The 19,530-nt window shown below is 47.3% G+C and overlaps 1 protein-coding gene across 19 annotated transcripts in view; it reads right to left on the minus strand.

Moving 5' to 3' along the window:
- PAX8 (paired box 8) overlaps positions 1-19,530 on the minus strand; it is a 60,778-nt gene that overhangs the window by 34,175 nt on the left and 7,073 nt on the right. For 10 of the 19 annotated variants that reach the window (XR_012422055.1, XR_012422054.1, XM_065526822.2 and 7 more), the window contains exon 3: positions 8,727-8,906. The exons of the other annotated variants lie outside the window; for them this stretch is intronic. Coding sequence is in view for 8 of the 10 variants with exons in the window: in XM_065526822.2 (XP_065382894.1) it covers positions 8,727-8,808 (82 nt within the window). In the remaining 2 variants the exon portion in view is untranslated. The remainder of the gene's footprint in view (positions 1-8,726; positions 8,907-19,530) is intronic. 19 annotated transcript variants of the gene reach the window in all.

Raw genomic sequence — 19,530 nt, forward strand, 5'->3', positions numbered from 1 at the left:
GCAGGGCTATAGTGAGAGGTGCAGTGGCCTTTTTGGGTGCCCTTCAAATCATGCCAGGCCTATTCCCCTTCTACAAAGGAAAGGCCTTGTCCAAACAAATCAGTCCCTGGCGTTCTCGGCTTGCTGTTTTTCCCTTCCCCCGCTGCTCATTTGCAGGTCTGTGATCTCTGTGTGCCACCTCCCAGCTAATCCTCTTGACTTGGTGCCTTTCTGGAGTAAAGGCCAGGGCCTGTGCCTCCAACTGCTCCTGAAGAAAGTGTCCCTGGACCATGGAATCCCAGTGTCCAAAGTCTGCACACCAGATCACGCCAGCATACATGAGGTTATGGGTTACCTGGACACATGAGACCCTTGGACTGGGTAAAAGGGGCTGGCATGCTGGAAAGCAGCATCCTGCATCTGCTGTTACCCCCAACTTGCTGCATGACCCTTGGTTATCTCTGTGCCTTACAGTTGTCTTCCTAAGGGAAACTGGAACAGAAAGACAGCAGCTAGGTAAAGCTATGGCTTGTGTTTCTCATTGATCTCTTGCCCTTCTACCTGTTCTGGAATCCTACTCCATCAATTATCCTCTCATTTGAAAGCATTACTTACCTCTTCTTTTCTACCGGGTCCTTCCCCTAAACCTAGAAATGGAATTAAAATAATCTATGTTGCCTCTCCAGCCCCTGATCTCAAAATAAATTAAACAAAAAAATTCTTCCCTTAACCATGATACTCTTCTTTCCTATTGTTTTCAACTAAATTTCTCAAAAAGCAGCCATACTTGCAGCCCATTCCTCCCTTCACATTCCGTGCTCAGCCTGCTCTGTGCCTCCTGCTTAGCATGTGCTTGGTGATGAGTGGCCATGGATGGACAGTGAGTGGTTGGAGGGTGCCTTGTGTTCCCTCTTGAAGAGATTTTAGTGACAATCCCATCTCCTGATTCCTTATACCTTCAGTCTAGGCTTTCTCTTTGCTTTAATGGGGTTCTCTTCCCTCATTTGCTCCATGATGTATGTTTTCTCCCTTCAGGCTTCTCTCAGTTCTCAGTGTTTCTCTCCCCTTTCATGGCCATCCTTGGTGATCCCACACACTCTCATTGTCATACCTACTACCCATCTCCTGATGGCATCATGGGCATCCCAGGTAACCCCAGTCAGGTCTTTCCCCCAACTTTTGTTTTCAATTTCTATTGGAGATTTCCTCTTAGGTGATAAGGGGGCTCCTCCTCTAGTGTTGTCTTGGTTGGTAACAATACCAGCTGCCATGCAAGCTCAGGGCCTGCCCCTTCCACTCAGCCTCCTGCCACCTGCCACCACACTCTCTGTGCTGCACGGTCATCAGTCTTCTGCATGACCTTGGAAGTAACTGTGTCCCCAGCCTTGGGGCACTTGCACATGCTGTTCCCTCCTCCTGGAGCTCTTGTCTCCCCGTCTTAGCTAGTTAACTTCTGCTCATCCTTTATATTTCAACACTGAGTCACTTCCTCGGTGGCTTTGCTTTATCCTACAGAGTAGGTGCAGGCTTCTGTTTGGGTATTCTCATAACATGTTCTACCTTTCTTGAATGGCAGTCATAGAAATGTAGCATCAAATATAACTGCTGTTTGGAATCTGGTTGAAAATGAGAGGAAGAAAATGTCTCATAGTCAAGGGAGGAATTTTGGGGAGAATGGGGAGGTATCATAGATAAATTTAATTGCATCTTTAGGTCCAAATTTTTATTTTACATTTTTTGCATAACCATAACTGTATATGTATGAATCATAACTATCTTCTCTCACCAGATTGAAAGCTCCATGAAGGCAAGGCTTCTTTCATTTTGATCATTATTAAATTATATTAGGTATTCAATAAACTTATGTCACATGAATCAACTAATCACCTTTATCTTTTTCCATTCTCCACATGTGAAATACTCACAAGACCACTTTTTACCTCCTAAATATTTACCTAACCAATATCTCCCTGCCTGTCCCCAGCATTCATTCGCTCATTCATTTATCCATTCTACATATATTTTTTATGCCTACCATGTAGCAAGCATTTTAATAGAACTGACTTTATAGAATTGATTTCTACCTTCGTGGAGCTTCCAGGTTAGGGATAGGTAGGCTGAAGATGGGTATATTTAAAAAGTAAATACAGAAATAAATGTGTAATTGTGCTAAGAAGAACACAACAAGGTGCAGTGTTAAAAAATACTGGGGAGGGGGTGCAAGAGAAAATGAGTTCAGGCTGATTAGGAAGATGTCTGTAAATGACATGTAACCTGCGTGGAAGGTGAGTAGGAGTTAACTACTCACCTGGACTCACTGGTCTCCACATCCAACCTTGCTCAAGTGAACCTTTGCTACCCAGCTGGGGAGCAACACATCTAAACCCTAGTCTGGCCATATCACTCCCATATTTAAGAATCCTTGCAAGACATAGCATCATTTTCTTCATGGCAAAGTCCAAGCTACTAAATCTTGAAGTCAATGCCCACCACTACCTGACCCTGACTTAGTGTTCAAGCCTCATTTCTTACCTGTGTGAGCATTGAACCTGATGCCCTAATAACACAGAATTGTTTGCCATTCTTTTGCCACATCTGAATCCTCTCCTGGGTCCTTGACTGTGTCCTCCATGCCTGGAGTGCCCGTCCTCACCTTCTCCTGATTGATTTCCATTCATGCCGTAGGAGTCAGTTCAGGAAGCTCCCTCCTACAGTAAGTCTTCCCTGGCTTTCCCTGCCTGCTCTCTTTGGTCCTTTCTTTTAAATAAGCCAGGACATAATCTCATTAAGCAGAATGTAAGTGCCTGCTGGTTATTGAAAGGAAAGAAGAAAGGAAAGAGGGGAGGAAGGAAGGAAGGGAGGGAGGGAGGAAGGAAGGGAGGAAGGGAGTAAGGGAGGAAGGAAGGAAGGAAAAAAAGAGGGAAGAAGGAAGAGAGGTATAGAGGGAAGGAGGAAGGGAAGGAGAGAGGAAGATCCACAACAAGTTTAGTGAAGCCCACACCTTCTTTGCCTTAAACAGAATTCTGTTTTCCACAGACATATACTCATAGAAACGAGTTACTTAAAGAGGATGGTCCAGATTCCACAGTCCAAAAAAAAAAAAAAAAAAAGAGAGAGAGAGGTTTGCCCTTCTTCTGAAGGAGTCAGGATATGAATGCAGAGGTCTTCCTGTTGGCTTACATATCAGACCTTCAATGTCAACAATAAACGTGTGAGCACTTGCCAGGCTCACACTGTTGAGAACAGCTTTATGGTTGAATGTGACAGTGTGTTCTGCAGGAGTCCTCTGTGAGATTAATGCTACTCTTGCCATTTTACACCACTAAAGAAACTATCACTGACTCTAGTCTTCGGATTCTGAGCCAAGAAGTCTTTTTCTTCTAGCCTTGGCCATAGAGACTCTATGGAGAATAATGGGAGGTGATCTACACAGACTCCTCCCTCACTGGGTTGATAGCTTTGTTGGGAAGATTTTAACATCCATCAAGGGAAAAAACCACCAGAGACAGCTCAAGTTAGGGAGGCAGAGGGTTAGCAGCAAATGCTACTCCTCCTTAGAACTCAGGCATTCCAGACTCGGAGATACCATGAGAAGTTTCTGACTCAGGACTGTGTGGGCCATGCTGCATGCTTATGCCTGCCAGGGCTCAATCAGAAAAAAAAAAAAAAGTGGTCACCAGTTCTCATTGCCAAGGAGCTCAGTACTGTGTTCAAGGCCAAGGACATGATCAATCCAGTCTTAGAATCTGCCTCAGATCTCTTCTGGTATCAGCCAGGGCTTGATCAGAGGACAGAAACCTTCATAGGTATTTCAACAAAGGGGCTTTAATATGGGGAATTGTTGTCTGGTGTTGGAGGGCTGTAAGAGCACAAAGGAAGCACTGAAATAACCCAGAGATAGTAGCTACAGGAAGCAGCAACTGCCCCTTGGGCTGGAGGAAGCAAAAGGAAGAAACTGGAGTTATCAGAATACATGCTTAGAGGAAGGGCCTGTGGAGCTGGGACTTGGATCTCCGAAGGGCTAGCACATTGCAGCTGTTCCTGGGGGTCATGTGCGACTGGCTCTGGGAGAGCTGAGAGCTGGAATCTGATTCAACTACTGCTACTGAGGTATTGGCCGACAAGAGCCACATACTACAACAAGAAGAAAGTCCTTCCACTATCCTTTAAACTTCTACTGCTTTCCAGGTGGCCCATTTATCAGTTCCTCGTGTGTATGTGTGTGTGCACGTACATATATATAAAATACATATAGAATATATATAATATATATGAAATATATTCCTATATAATATATATGGAATATATATAATGTATATAAAATATATATAATATATATAGAATATACATAATAACACCCAAACTGAGAGGTAGCTTTCAAATCTGTCCTCTTGCCCTGATGAGTGGGTGAGGCTTATCTATTCATTTATTTCCATTCCTTGAAGCTACATGGAGGAGAGAGTCAGAAACCCCTGCTTCACCTCTGACTAACTTATGACTTTGGCATGAATTTCTGTCACTTCTTTCTGTCTTTCCTTCTAGGTGTGCCCAGTGATCTAAATAACATGGTGCACGTGTAGCACCTGACACAGGACCTGGGCTTCAGTAGACCCTCCACAAATGTTAGCCATTACCCTCACCACCAAGACCCACCATTTCCATACCAGACACTGCTCCAGGTTCTGGGGACATAGGGGGATGAAGACAGATGGGTCTTTGCCCTCTTGGAGGTTATGGTTTTATGGGAAGATTCTTTTTGTAATGATTTCAAGTTAATTAACTTATTTTTAGCAAATGGCAAAGCTCCCCAACCACTATCTGCCCCTCTTCTTGCCTGGATTGATTTCTCTTCTAACTCTTCCAAAATCCTTAGTAATGATAAAAGGGCAGGGTTCTGGGATGCCCCGGGGGGCAGGAAATAATCCCAGCTCCTTCTTTCCCCTTCTGGCACCCATGACTAGGCTGTTACTGATTGACTCCTGGCTTGTTATTGTTGCTGTGTGCTGGTCTTTGGCGCTCTGTTTCCCTGGTGGGGTGTCTATGCTCTTTAACGCAGCCCAGGAGGACCCTAAGATGTGAGGCCATGAGGACCAACTCCAGCTCCTTGTCTACTACACTCTGAAGCTCAGGCGGATATAAGTGGGTCTTCCAATAGAATATAAAATTTGGCTTCCCTAGATGCTTCTGCCTTAGATCAGCCCAGAGGGTGACTGTGGTGGAGGGCTTAGCACTATTCTTTCATCCCAGGAGGGAGAGGGAGCTGGGGAGGGACAGGGGAGGGAGATAGAGGATGGATAAAGAGGCTTCCTTTGGATTAGACTCTATCTGGGAGAGAATCAAACTAGGCTCGTATTTCACCAATGTTGGACCTAAAAGAAGAGGAAAGGGGGGGAAGGAGGGACGAAGGGCTATCTTTAGTACCCAGCCCCTCTTCCGCATTAGTCAATGCCTAAGAATAATAATTATAGTCAGTATAATGGGAGGTGCTTATTTTGGGGCCAAACTGAGTATTTTACATGCATCTTTTCAATTAATTCTTACAACAACCCTTTGAAGAATGAAGTACATTATCCCCATTTTACAAATGAGAAGTTGAGGAGCAGAGATGGCATGTAACAGGTTCAAGGCTCCACCCTTACAAAGTGGCATGACTGAGATTCAAGCTGAGAGCGCTCAGATGCCATAGTGAATGTTCTGCACTGCTTACTTTTGCCCACCCACCTCCAGTGCCACCCCTGGCAGCAGCACTGTATTCCAAGAATAGCCAGACCTCTCCCTAAGAACAAATATGCCCTTCCGTCACCTACCAAGTATGGGTGCTTTCCAAAACTCACTTCCAAATCCTCTCTAGCTTTTCATTATCTTGGGGCCTAATTTTTCCTCTTTAAATTTTCTCCAGTCAGAGAGGGCACCTAATTTCTTTATTTCCCTCCACTCTTGCGCAGTGGCTGGTTGTCCTCCATTCTCTTTGTTTACATCCATTGCTCCCTCCTTTCTTCGCAGTCTTTCCCGCTCTGGGTTTGCATCCCTGCCCTCAGTGTCTCCCAGTTTCCTTGCTTTCTTTTATTTCCCTCCTGCTTGCTGCCTCCCCAGTTCTTACCAGCTCTCTGTCCCAGTCCTATCCTGTCAAAGATGGCAGACTCCTCCAATGCCACTGATCCCCTACCCATCTGCCTGTAGTCTTCCCTTTTCTCTCCCTCCCCGCTGGCTCTTTTGGCCATCCCCCTTCCCTGCATAATCTTTATTGCTTGCATGACTGCTCAGGTTCTTTATCCCATCTTCCCCTCAAAGGCATTCGCAGCTCCGCTGTTATTCTTGTATTAGCATTGAACCCATTAAAGCTAATTTGTTTGCCCTAATCTCCATTTATTTTTCCCTAGTTGATATTAGATTTCCCTTTCTATTGCTCCAGCATGATTTTCTCTTTGTCTTCCTAATGGTCTACCCCCCTCTCTCTTCCTCTATTAATCTGGTTGGCTTCACTGTGTGGTTTCAAGGCCTTTCTCCGCCTCCCCCAGCCCTTAGATTAACCCTGTCACCTCCCTCCCAGGAAGGGCTTCAGTGTGTGGATTTCTAGGGATGGAGCTGCTTCAAATGTCAATAGACCTCTAAGCTCCTTAAGAAAAGTACTGCTTGACATGAGGCCCTGCCTTTTCCTGGAGCCAGGCTGGAGGCCTTGGGAGCACAGGGGCCAGAGAGCTTGAGGCAAGTGGGACACACTTGCCTGCTCTGAGCCCAAAGGTCACCAAGTCCAAGGGTTCCCTGGGTAGGGTCGCCTTTGGTGCTGCTTCAGAGATTTCTGGAGGTCTCTTCAAGCTGTCTAAGATCCTATAAATTATATTAGCAATATAAGGGATATAAAGTAACAGCAGATGGGCCACTTTCTCCCTTTAAGACCGGGCACTATTTCCCAAGCAGGGGACTCCCTTCCTTTCCTTCCTGCAGGAGTGATGCTCCCCCTCTGTGGATGTGGCCTTGGGTATGGCTACTCCACACCCTGCACTCTGGCCTTCAGAAGCCCAGGGAGAGAAGCCAACCAGGAACAACCTTCCAGAACCTTCTCCATCCTCCCACCGACCTCCCCAGCCCCTGTCCTCTCTTTGAATCTCGTTGTCAAGTGTTTCCTCCAGATGCCTGGCTCCTTGAGGGGAGGTGCAGCTTTTATCTGACCATGCAGGCGTGCTTTGCAGTGGGTAGAGTAGTGCTTTCCTCCTCCCAACTGCACACTGGAATCACCTGGAGAGTCTAGAAACTTCCCGCCTCAGGTCAGTTCAGTCAGAATCTTTTGGCATAGCATCCCTGAATCTGTATTTTTAAAAATCTCCTCTGTTGATAGCCTAGAGTTTATATCTACTCTGTGGATGTCAACAAACACTTATTGAAAGCAATAATTAATTGATTAAACATGAACTTCTAGTCAGGGGCGGCAAATGGAGCTTCCCAGTGCTCCCTGCAGGTTTACTAGAGGTCATTCTTCCCAGATCCTTCCCACTGAGCTTCCTAGACACTTGCAGACTCCTGGCATCACACACCAGGGCTGTGGAAGGGCCCTCTGGGCTTCAGAAGGAAGGTCCAGGGTCTCTGCATTTGGGGAGGGAAACAGACAAGGCAGCTATGGCAGCACCTGCCGAACATGCGTTTAGATGCTTAGCGACTGTACAAGTTACTGCGCTAAACCCTCAACTCCCCCTGAGGTCAGAGGCCTGTGGCTATTAATGCTTTTTTTTTTGTTTAACGGGTTGATATTAAAGCAATTTTCAGTACATTAGATTTCAATTCAGTGAGCACCCACTCTGTGTATAATAATATTCCAGGCTGCGTGTATGTGGAGAGATGGTTTCTGAGTAGAAGACAGTTCTTGCCCTTGAGAAACTTACAAGTTAATAGTCCCTGACATGTTATAGAACCTTAAAGCTTTTCAACCCATTTACATGCACTATCTCCTTCCATTCTGTCCACAAATAGCTCCGTGGAATATCTGTGGAGGTGTGTATGTGGGTGTCTGTGTGAATGTGTCTATGAATGAGTGGGTGTGTGCATGTGTGAGTATGTGTGTATGCTGGGGATGGGGATGGATAGTAAAGGACATAAAGTACTGTCAGGTTCTACAGCTCAAAGTTATAATGCTATAAATGTGAGTTTAGTGGGCAGTGATTTAAAAATCACCCAGAGATGGGTAAGGAGGGAAATAGAGGGGGGTGAGAAGAACCCCTGCTGAGGGCAGGAAACCATGAAAGTAGGGGTGGGTAGTGAAGAGGGAGAGAAGGGGGAACAGGAAGGAAACAACAGATGTAACTGGGGTGACTGCAGAGACTGAGAGGCTAGGGGAACCAGGGAATCTTGAATATAATCAAGTCACATAAAGACGCCTCCCTCACCCGGACAGTTGAACTAAATGACCTCTAAGTTTCTTTTGAACGCTGGGACTCTTTGCTTCTGAGATCTTAACTAAGATACAACCTGATGGGCTTGACTAGCTCATGGAGGAGGCATTTGTAAAGGGTGGGCTTTAGCCTGAATTAGGGTACATTGAGAGAGAGTGTGTGTGTATGTGTGTGTGACTGTTTTGTGTGTGTGTGTGTGTGCGTGTGTGTGTGTGTGTGTGTGTGTGAGAGAGAGAGAGAGAGAGAGAGAGAGAGAGAGAGAGACTGTGTGTGTGAGTTGCAGAGTCTTCAAGGTGGGGGCCAGAAGGAGGGCCTGGCCATCCTGGGGATCATAACAGGTAAGAACAAATGAAGAGGAACCACCTTTTTGAGTGACACACAGGAGCAAAATCTGTGACAAAACCGTGCATCTGTTGTTTCCACACCTGTCGACAGCAGGCACCATGGCGAAGGAGATTATCCACTCTAAAGGCTGTCCTCACCGCTGCAGAAGGAAAGGGGAAGGGACAGAGGCCAACAGACGCAGCCTGCAGGCTGTAGTTTCTGGAGAGGAAACAGGGGGTGCTGAGAATTAGGAGGCCTAGGTTCTGCCCACTCTGTGACGATGCCAGTCTGTACCTCAGTTTCTTCATCTGGCTTGACAGAAGCAGATGATCCTTCCAGTCCTAATGTCTACAACTCTGGGACTGCCCTCAGCCAGGGAACCGAGGCCAGAAACCCCCAGAAGCTGGTACAGAGAGAGCTCTAGAGGGAAACATTGAGTAACCTTCCTATGTGACAAAACACCAGTGGTGACACTGGGGATGCCGTAAGATGAGGGAAGGTAGCACACAGTGGGGCCTGTGGGCTGCCACATGACTTGGATGGTGACAAAGTGGACTGCTGCGGCTCACGGACTATGAAGGTAGATGTGCACAGTGTCTATGGAGTGGCAGAGTTGCAAGGCACACTTCTGAGAGGATGCTTGACTGGGAAGGAGAGGTGACTTGTCTAATGTCACAGACTCACCTCATGGCAGAGCCAAGAAAGAACCTCAGTGTTCTGACCTAAATCCCTGTGTAAGCTCTTTGGGAGCTTAGTGCCTTCTTGGCTGGGGCCATGTTGGCAGAGTGGAGGAAGAAGGTGGTGAGGTTTGCACCGAACATGTCCTGAAGCAAGGCATGCCCTGAAAGAGTTCAGGTTTTTTTGTTTTTGTTTTTTTTGAGACAGTTTCACTCTTTCGCCCAGGCTGGAGTGAAGTGGTGCGATCTCAGCTCACTGCAACTTCCGCCCCGCCCAGGTTCAAGCAATTCTTCTGCCTCAGCCTCCCAAGAAGCTGGGATTATAGGTGCCCACCACCACACCCAGCTAATTTTTGTATTTTTAGTAGAGACAGGGTTTTGTCATGTCGGCCAGGCTAGTCTCGAACTCCCGACCTCAGGTGATCTACCTGCCTCAGCCTCCCAAAGTGTTAGAATTATAGGCATGAGCCACTGCACCTGGCTGATTTTAGGTTCTTGTATCAGCTTGTTTGCTTGTCATTTTTGTTTTCTTAAGTGTTTTTTATTTTTTGTAGAGATGTGATTTTGCCGTGATGCTCAGGCTGGTCTTGAACTCCTGGGCTCAAGAAATCTTCTGGCCTCAGCCTCCCAAAGTGCTGGGATTACAGGTGTGAGCCACCATGCCTGGCCTTTTCTAAGTGTTGAACCTGGACTTGAGGCTCTCTTTGGGGGATTCTGGCTTGGGAAGGGGAGTCCCCTTGTCTGTTGGAGCAACAGGAAAGGCTCTGGAAGATGGATGTCACCTTCCCCTTCTCTTTCTGTCAGCCCCAAGTCAGAGCTTCTGCAGCTGGTGTTGCTCAGACCCAAAGCAGCTGAGGGTCAAGTCAGGGCTGGGTGGGGACTGAAATGGACTAAGGACACATAATACTCAGGTGTCATGAATTGAATTGTCCCCTCCCCTGTCTCCACCCACCACTCTAGTACCTGGGAAACAAGGTCTTTGCAGATGATCTAGTTAAGGCGAGGTCATTAGGGTGAGCTTAATCCAATATGATCAAGTCCTCGTGGAAAGGGGAGATTTGGAGACAGAGATAAAATGAGAAAGTCATATGAATATCAGAGTTATGCTGTCACAAGCAAAGGAATGCCAAAGACTTCTAGCAAACCACCAGAAACTACCAGAGAGGTACAGAACAGATTCTCCTCCAGCCTCAGAAGGAAACAACTCTTCTGACCCCTTGATTTGACACTTTTGGCTTCCAGAACTGTGAGACAATACATTTCTGTCATTTAAGCCCTCCAGTTTGTAGTACTTTGTCACTGCAGCCCTCGCAAACACATGCACAGATCAATAGAGCTTTAGAGCTTTAGCCCTGAATTTCACACAGCAGACTTGGGCAGCCCCTGGAGGCCGCTCTCCTAGGGTAACTGGCTGCCCCGCCAGTTCCCTCCAAATGACTCTTAAGTATAAGGCAGGTTCAGTCAGTCAAGTAGAGGGTAAAAGACTTTCTAATATCTCTTTCGGTGAACCTGTTTCTCTTGACATTACTATCCTTGCTACTGAGTCATCATCTTGTTCTCCATTTGTGGTCCTTGCATCATGTGGCAATGTTTTTTTTTGTTGTTGTTGTTTGTTTGCTTGTTTTTTCAGTGAAAGAACATCAGTGTATCAGCACAGCAAAGCCTCCACATGCCAGGCTGGGTTCCCTCCAATTACCAAGACCTCCAGGCTTCTCCTCCTTTCAAGAACTTTCTGACCCTGGATCCAGTCTAAACGTTGGTTATGCACTCACCTGACATCCACAGGTCCCTTCCAAAGTGCTGTCAGGTAAGTGATTCTTAAATTTAGTTCAGCAAATACCAGTCAGGTCTTGGTTGCATCAGGGATGGGTTTTCACAACAATCTCATGAGGTGGGTGGGGCTGGCCCTTTGCCCCATTTTATAGATAAAGATGCATCTCGGAGGCTCAAATGGCCTGTGCACAGCCTGTTCAGGGCAGACCTGAGACTGCATTCAAATCTGATCTGCTTCTATCCACAGCCAGATGGGAGATCTCTGGGAGGAGGCACAGTGCAAAAAGAAGGGCTGTGCCCACAGCAGGCAGGCATGAGGGACTCCACATGGGAGACTGTGGGTGGGCTGTAGATCAGTGTTTCTTAAATGCTGATCATAAAATAACCCCTGGGAGCTTGTGAAGGAGACAGATTCCAGGGCTCCACATTTGCTAACAAAATCCCAGGAGGTTCTGATATAGAACGCACTTGAGAAACGCTTATGTAAAGCCAAGAAAGAAGGAGAAGGAGAAGGAGAAGAAGAAGAAGGAGGAAGTAAGGAAGAAGGAGAGGAAAAAAGAAGAAAAGAAAGATCCATTTAACAAATACTTGTGAAGCACCTAGTATATGTCTACTAGGTGCTAGATATTGTTTGGAGTTGTATTCCCAGTCTGCAGGAATTACAGGAATCTTGTAATCTTTTATCCTCACAGATGCTCTCACCCTAAATCTGACCAATCACTCTGCCAAGTCAACACCCAGCATCCACTAGGAAGGTCTCTTGCTGGTTCAGAACTCCCCAGACTTGCCAGTGTTTTTTACTCCCAGTGCCCATTGCTGCTCAACCTGGCTATCTGGCCTTCAAGCACAGGCTTCCGTGCCTGCAAGATGCCCCTAGGACCAGGCACGTATCCCAGTGGGGCAGCTCTGGCCTCAATGGCTGCATCAGGTTCCCTCAAAGACTGCATTTCTCGTTTTCTCAGTTCCCTTATTGCCAATTATTATGAAGAAAATAGAAAACTAATTATGGCAATATCATGGGAAAGGATCAGGTGTATTTCATGTTGGAAAAACTTCATATACAAAACTCAAATGTGCAAGTTGGGTCAACCGAGGAAGCAATAAAAAATGTTATTTGAGAATTAGGTGAAAAACAGCAGCCCAGACATTTGCGGAGTCCTCACTCCTCAAGTAGGATTTTGTGTAAGGTGCTGGGGATAGAGAGAAATCTGAAAGGATTCTTGTTCTTTTCTAGCTCAGAGGCAGTTTGTCACGGTAAGAAGCTAAGTGACATTTGTTGGAACAGGTACTGAGTACCCGGGGAGCGGAGCAGAGCAGGTGCAGTGGAAGGTCAGACAGGATGCTCACTAAAGGTAGAGGGTATCTAAAAAGGTCTTAGGAAGAAGGTGGAGCTTGACTGAGGCTTTGTCAAGGAAGTGGGAGTGGGAAGGGTGTTCCAGGCAGCTGCATTGAATGGGCAGAGACACAGAGGTGAGAATGTACATGGTGTATTTTGGAAACAATGACTAGTTGGCTGGAACCATGGGTTTGCATACGGAAATAGTGGGAAATAGGGCCACGGAGGTAGGAGAAAGTCTTCTCAGATTGTACATCAGCGGTTTGCCTGAAAATGCTTGTTAATGATTGGATTAAGAGGAAGTGCAAGGAGAAATCTGATTATTTTGGAAAATCACCAGGCTAAGTTTGTCTGAAACAGAGTCAAGAGAGGAGAGAAACCAGCACATTCTGATAAAGCGAATAACCTAGCTATCATAGATTATTGCCATGGCTTTTCCACTTAATAAAAGCACTGCAAAGCCTGAAGACAACAGAGACAGTAGGTATGCAGCTGTGACAAGACAGCCAAGAAGGATATGAAAACTGCCAACAACAGAAGCTTGAGGTCAAGCCAGGGGAGGATGGAAGTTTCATGCACAAGTGAATAAAATGCCCTAAAACATATACATCGAGTGCACTTTACTCAGACGTTCTGATGGCACACTGGAATTAACGCCGTAGCTTAGCTTCTCTTGTCAAAGCCCCCACAGTTGGGCTGAACCCTGAGCATGTTCCATTGCTGTCTCCTTCACCCAGGGCTGACTGCTGGTGCCTGGAACCTGCACACGCTCCTGGGACTCCGCATCTCTGCTGGGGCTGGTTTTCCCTCTGAGCCACCTTATGGAATCCCACCCTGACCCGGTCACAGCTCAGCATGCCTCCTTCTCCTACTTGCTCAGCATTTTGTGTCTATCTGGACTGAAGCCTTTGCTTTCTCTCTGTGATTGTGGTGAAAGTTCAGTTTGCTTTCCTGTCTCTAGAATGTCAGCACGAAGGCCGAGGCATGGTCTCCTGAGTTCCATAACCCCAAAGCCTAACTCCCTGCCTGCCACACTGAGGGGCTCAGTAGACATTGACATACTAAATTGAATAGTTGAGTAATAATGCTGTTTGAAATAATTTGGAGTTAGATCTTGAGGATTGTGTGGCCAGGGGATGCGTGATTGGGTGAGGGCACATCATAAAAACTGAAGGTAACTGAGCATGTCGGCGGTTGGGGTGAGAAATTTGCGTGGAGCACTCCAGGCACAGAGGCAGCAAAGCCCAAGTGCTGGGGAGTCAGAGTGAGAGAGTGAAGGGGCACTCAGTGCTTCTTTGGGAGCTGGATCAAAACCTGAGATGATCTGGCCACATGGTGCAGACTGAGCACACACTTGGGAGAGAAATGGGCCAGGAGGAGAGGAGAGAGGTTCACTACAGGACAGTGGATGGCTGGGAATAGAAGCCCTCTCCATGGTGGACCAAGAAGTCTGTGCAGCCGAGAGCAAGACAACAGAAGTAATGACTTCTATGGGTAGCTGGGATGGAAACCTCAAGGGTGACAGGGCCTTTAAAGGAAATCTCAAGGAGGGCATCATGTTCCAGGTGTGCTCCAGGGATGCTGAGTAAGAAAATACCACTTTTTCCGTGTGTGTCTTTACTCTGCCACAAGGCACCTGGGCTCCTAAATGACCAACACACACATGCTATACTGGTGCCAGGAAAGAAGGGTGTTTTGTTGGGAAAGTCAAGGTGAGAGGAGGGACCAGGACTTGGCTCCTTTCTTTGAAGGGCGACAGTGTAAATTCTCCATGCTGGGGATCCTACTGATGGATGGAGGCATGTCGATCTCATCATTTCACAGAGCGGGGAGCTACGGCCACGACATGCCTATCACGCAAGTCCAGCCTCACGTCAGCTGGACACCCACCGTTCTGACACTTGTCAGCGCATGGGGCACCCAGAAGGTCACGGTGTTCTGCAAAGAACGCCACAAAACAGTGAGCTCAGCGTCTTGAAAATCATAATGTTTTGCTAAGTCCAATCCCAGATCCTAAAAAAAAAAATATGAGGTAGAGACCATTGAACAGAAAAAATTTACATGTTAAACTTGAATATAAGTACAAGTGTACCTTTTTCCTACCACTGTTGTTCAGTTTTGTTATATTGACCAGCACCTCTGCCCACCCTATAGGGTAACACTGTTTGAGAATCACTGATTTATGAAAGTTATATAAATATTGGCTGATCAAATGTATAAAATATGCATGATGGCACCATATTGTGTGTAATAGTGACAAATGCAGTTCACGTGGGTGCCGAAACAAGCTCGGTGTTGTGCATGAGACTGAGGTTCGCGTTCACACTTCTCCTTTACAGTGTAGTAGACAGAGCATGCCTGAACTGCCTGGGGCTGAGGGGTCTCAGGCGCAGAGTTGCCCGGGAATTCTGAGCAAGGACAGAATGTTAGAGAGAATATCCTGAGCTGAGCAGAGAAGCCCGTCCATGCTAGCTGGCAACCACCTGCCTTCAGTGCTTCATTCTTGGGGGACCTTGAGGTCAGTCCTGGAGTGGATGAGTCCTGCCACTACTGCTGCTGCCCACTTGGTAGCTCTGTCCTTATCTGGGAAGAGCCACTGTGAACCTCAGAGACCCAGTGGTGCTAGGGGCTGATGCAGGCAAATGACTGGCTGCTCCCAGATCTTATGTGAAAACAAGAATGCTGGACCAAAAGGTCTCTACAGGGCTGCAACACTACCCATGACCTGTAACTTCAGTGAGGGGTTGGGGCCAGGAGGGACTCATAGTTGGACACTGGTATTCATCTACTCAGACCTTAAACCACAAGTTGCAAGAACAGGGAGGTCACATGTCAGTGACCTCATGCCTAAATAGATGCACAGCACAGAGCAGATTCCCTGGATAGCTTACACCCTACTTTCCCCAGTGCGTCAATTATGACTTCCTTTCTAGCAATTGTGAGTACAGCCAGTACTCATCAATCACACCGGTAACTTTACAGCTGCATTTCTCAGGGTCTCTGAGAGCAGGGCCTTCTCTGGTCTTTTTTCATCACCCACGGACCTAGGATAGTCTTCTGCATACACTTGTACATTTTAAAGGCTTACTTTTAGTATGTTTATGTGTGTGAGATGGGGAATATTGTGTTCATGTGTGCATGTATATGTCTGTGAGTACTGTGGTCTGTGTGTGTAACTGGGTATGAGTGTGTGTGTAATATGGATACAGGAGACTAGAGTGAGGACAGCCAGGCGTCCAGGCTACAAGGTCTAAGGAGGCACTTGCTCTCTGGGCCAACCCTGCCCTTGCATGAGCCAGAGAGGGAGAGCCTCCTTGAATTTTGCACCCTGGGTGCCTTCCTGCTTCACCCTAATCCCACCGGGTTGTCTGTATGTTTGGATGTGAGTGTTGTACATATGCTGTGTATGTGTGTGCATGCATGTGAGTGTGCATGGATCTGTGTCTGTCTCAGCAGCTGTCACTGGGCCTTCCAGTCCCTGTCAGCAGGTGAAGGAGGCCCCTTCATTCCCTTGGGTCTTGCTTATGCAGCACAGGCCACAGCAAACGCTCCCTGCGTTGGGTCAGCCCTCACTCTAACCTCAACATGCCCTGGAAGTCACTACAGCGTCATGGAAAGAGTCCTAGTGATGAGATGGAGTGTCTGCTCTGCCACAAGTGCTGTGGGACCAGGGTCGGGACATACCTCTCTGGGTCTCAGTTTCCTCACTGGCAAAATGTGGTGACAGAATCTCATCTGTGAGCCCCCTGTAGCCTTGAACAATCTGGATCTAGGTAGACCAGCATCATGAAAGCCTATGAAGCTTCTGAGATGTGCGAGGCATACATTCTCCCAGGTGCTCAAGTAGCTCAAGTCTGGAAGCTGAGAGCCACAGAGATCGAGCCTTCTCCAAAAATTGGACTGCAAGGCATGCCATACAGGCAGAGTGCTAGGAGAGCTTGGGGAGGTGGGGAGGAGGAAGAGGAATCATGGACAGCTTCACTGGGAGGTGGCTTTGGAGCTGGGTTGGGTGAGGACAGCTGGAATGTGGGGAGCACGTGACCAACTGCTTTGCAGACATGGCATGGGCCCCAGCCAGGCCCCAAGGAAAGGAGAGTCTCAGGACAACAGCTGTGTCACTGTCAGCAGGACCCTTGAAAGCAGGTGCCACCTGCAAAAGGGGGAGCCCTGAGGCCCAGGCAGGCCTGTCACAGTGTGGGGCACCTGTCTAGACAGCCCCATGGCCAGCAGTGGGGATGGGCCGTGGGCCATGGCAACCTTCCTGGTATGGGGTACTGCCATGTCCCCAGGGAATATGGGGGGCCCAGGAAGGTCCACAAGGCTTGAAGGACCCAGATCTTGTCATACTGCCAAAGAGATGTAAGGCCTAGAAAGGGGAAAGTTTGCATATCTATGAAGGCATGGAACCCAGGCATTGGAAGTGTCCAGCAAGCGTTTTCGTTTGGCAGAAATATCTCCATGGCACTTGTACCTACAGCCCTGCCACATTTTGCCACAAACTGTCCAGCAGCCCTGAGATGGAGCCCTGGTGTAGACCGTCATGGAACACACTGGCTCTGGACAATGAGGGACCAGACTCAAGAAAGCCAGATGGGGTTTATCTGTCAACAGCCACAGCATAGTTGTGCTGGGGCGGCTGTTCAAGGTAAATGACCTTCGGTGCTCCTGCCGACCGGGGTGTTAGTGTTCAGTCCTTTTCCTACCAGTGAATTGTTTTGTCTGTTCATTCCCCCTCCTGGTTCTGCAGGTCTGCCTTCTTGAAAGGGAAGAGCAAGACTCCAGCTCCCTGCCCTGTAGAGGTGCCTTCTACCTTGCTCAGTGTTGAAGCAAAAGAGCAAAGCAAAGCTTAAGTCAGAGATTTGGTGCTCAGCTAATCACAGAGACTTTTAAATGTCAACCAGGGTTTGCTATCAGGCCAAAGCTGGATTATTATTACCCAAAGTAGAAAATTGTGAGACAGAGGCAGGTGGGGAGGGAGGGAGAGAGAGAAGAAGGCACAGGATTCATGGATTTAATTTTTTAAAAATAAATATATGATGCAGTGTCAATTAAAAACAGCTACTCGTCTTCCTGCAGTCCTGTCTCAGCCGCACACACAGCATAACTGCAAACCCACTTGAGCTCATTTTTGCTCAAAGACCAATTCTGTTAAATCCTTAGAATGTTCTGAATTTCAACACACAGTCCACAGACAGCCATTCTATCAAAAGCTTAGTGTTTTCCCTATGAGTGGGTTTTCTGGTAAAGTGAACTAAGGCGTCCTTTTCCATTTCAGGCTGTGGTAACAACAGATAACAGCCGCAGAGGTCATAGCCAGCACTTTCCATGCGTCCCTTCATTTAATCCCAGTACTCCTAGGTGGTAGATGTATTATTTTGTCCACATGAAATGTTAAAATGTCTGTCCTAAATTTTAAATGGAACAAAGTGCTGGGTTTCAAGTTACTGGTGGCCATTTCACAGGAAATACGACGACAATGGGACTCTGGGAATGTGTTCTGGAGACTTTGCTCCCTGGTGACTACTACATGGAGCATGGAGAAGTGTCTTGAGTGGCAGCTGTGTGCCAGGTGAGGAGACAGGTTTTACTTACATGACTCCCCAGAAGCCCCGCAGCATCACCATATTTTATAAAGACAAGGAAGTACAAGCCCAGAGAGACAACTGACTTGACTAAGTTCACACAAAAATAGCAAGGTCTGGGCCAAGAAGGAAGCCCGGGCTTCGCCTTCTTCTGCCTGCAGGGCAGGGGCTTTCACCCTGGCTTCAAGCTGATTTCAAAAGTCTCTTACCCTCTTGACACCGCACGGCCCCTGAGTTTATCCCAAGAATAATAGTTCTACTGTCCTCCTGGAGATGCCGAAGAATCGAAACTGCAACACACACAGAGGGCCTGGGTGTGTGCAAACACTGTAGTACACACCGATGACAGCAGATTAAGCCATTTCTCTTTTAGGTGTGTCACCCAACCAGCTCCTGGACCCTTCTGCTGTGCTGCCCTGACAGTCACAATATGTCCTAGTGGACTAATTAGCACTAACTACCCAGGTCACCCCAAGGCCATTTAATAAAACAAATACAAAAGAAAAATCCAATGATTATTGTGGCTGAAGACAGAAGAAAAAAAAGTTAAAAGCAGGGATGAATGAATTACTTTTTCTTTCTCAATCTCTCCCTCTGCTTAAACCAAAGACAGGTTTTCATCTGAGAGCCCGGGAGCTAAGCAGCTACTTTCTACATGAAAAAGTGAAAACATTAAAAGCCCTTTCTTTCAAGCTAACATTCTAAAACTGAACCTCTGCAGAGGTTCCAAAGAGAAATGCCTTGCCTTTAAGCCCCTGAATGAGAGGGATCCTGAGGAAGTGCCAGAGGGGATGAACCTAAGCTTTGGGACATAACAACCGGCACCTCCAGTGGCCACCACTCCTAGCTATGCTGTCTGTGATTGGGGCCCCCAGTGCTGGCCCCTAACAGCATGGGGAAGCCTCCCCAGCAACTCTGAAGCTATTTGCATCACATCCAAGATGAACCTAGGTAGGGAGGCCGAGTGTACTTTGGAGATGCCAAGTTAGGGAAATAAATTCCCAAGGGTCCTTCAACGTGTGGTGCCTGAGAATAGCTGCTTTTTTTCCAGTGCAGATGGAGACACGGCAGCCTTGGGGGGATGTGTGAAAGTAAGGGCACCCTCCCTCTGCCTTTCCAAGTGACTGATCATCTCCTTTTTTCTCATAGCTACTTCTAGGAGAGGCATCCAGGCAGGAACCACTTTTCCATTTCACAGATGGGAAGACTGAAAACCATACTGGAAAGGGGCGTATTTTAATTAAACTGGAGAGTGGGGAACACTGATGAGGAAAGCAAGCTGATACACTGAAGGCCCTGCCTGTCACTGCCAGCACAACCACTTGAGCCTTCTTATCAAGGGTTCTGATGGGAGTTTCCACTAGGATTGCAGGTGCCGATCATCTAGTAGCCAAGTTCTGATGAGCTGGACTTTGGGTGGTTGAGGTAGGGAGCAGTGGAAAGGGTTATTGGAGTCATATCAACCTCTTTGAACA

Source organism: Macaca fascicularis, chromosome 13, assembly GCF_037993035.2.
Source record: "Macaca fascicularis isolate 582-1 chromosome 13, T2T-MFA8v1.1".
NCBI lineage: Eukaryota > Metazoa > Chordata > Mammalia > Primates > Cercopithecidae > Macaca > Macaca fascicularis.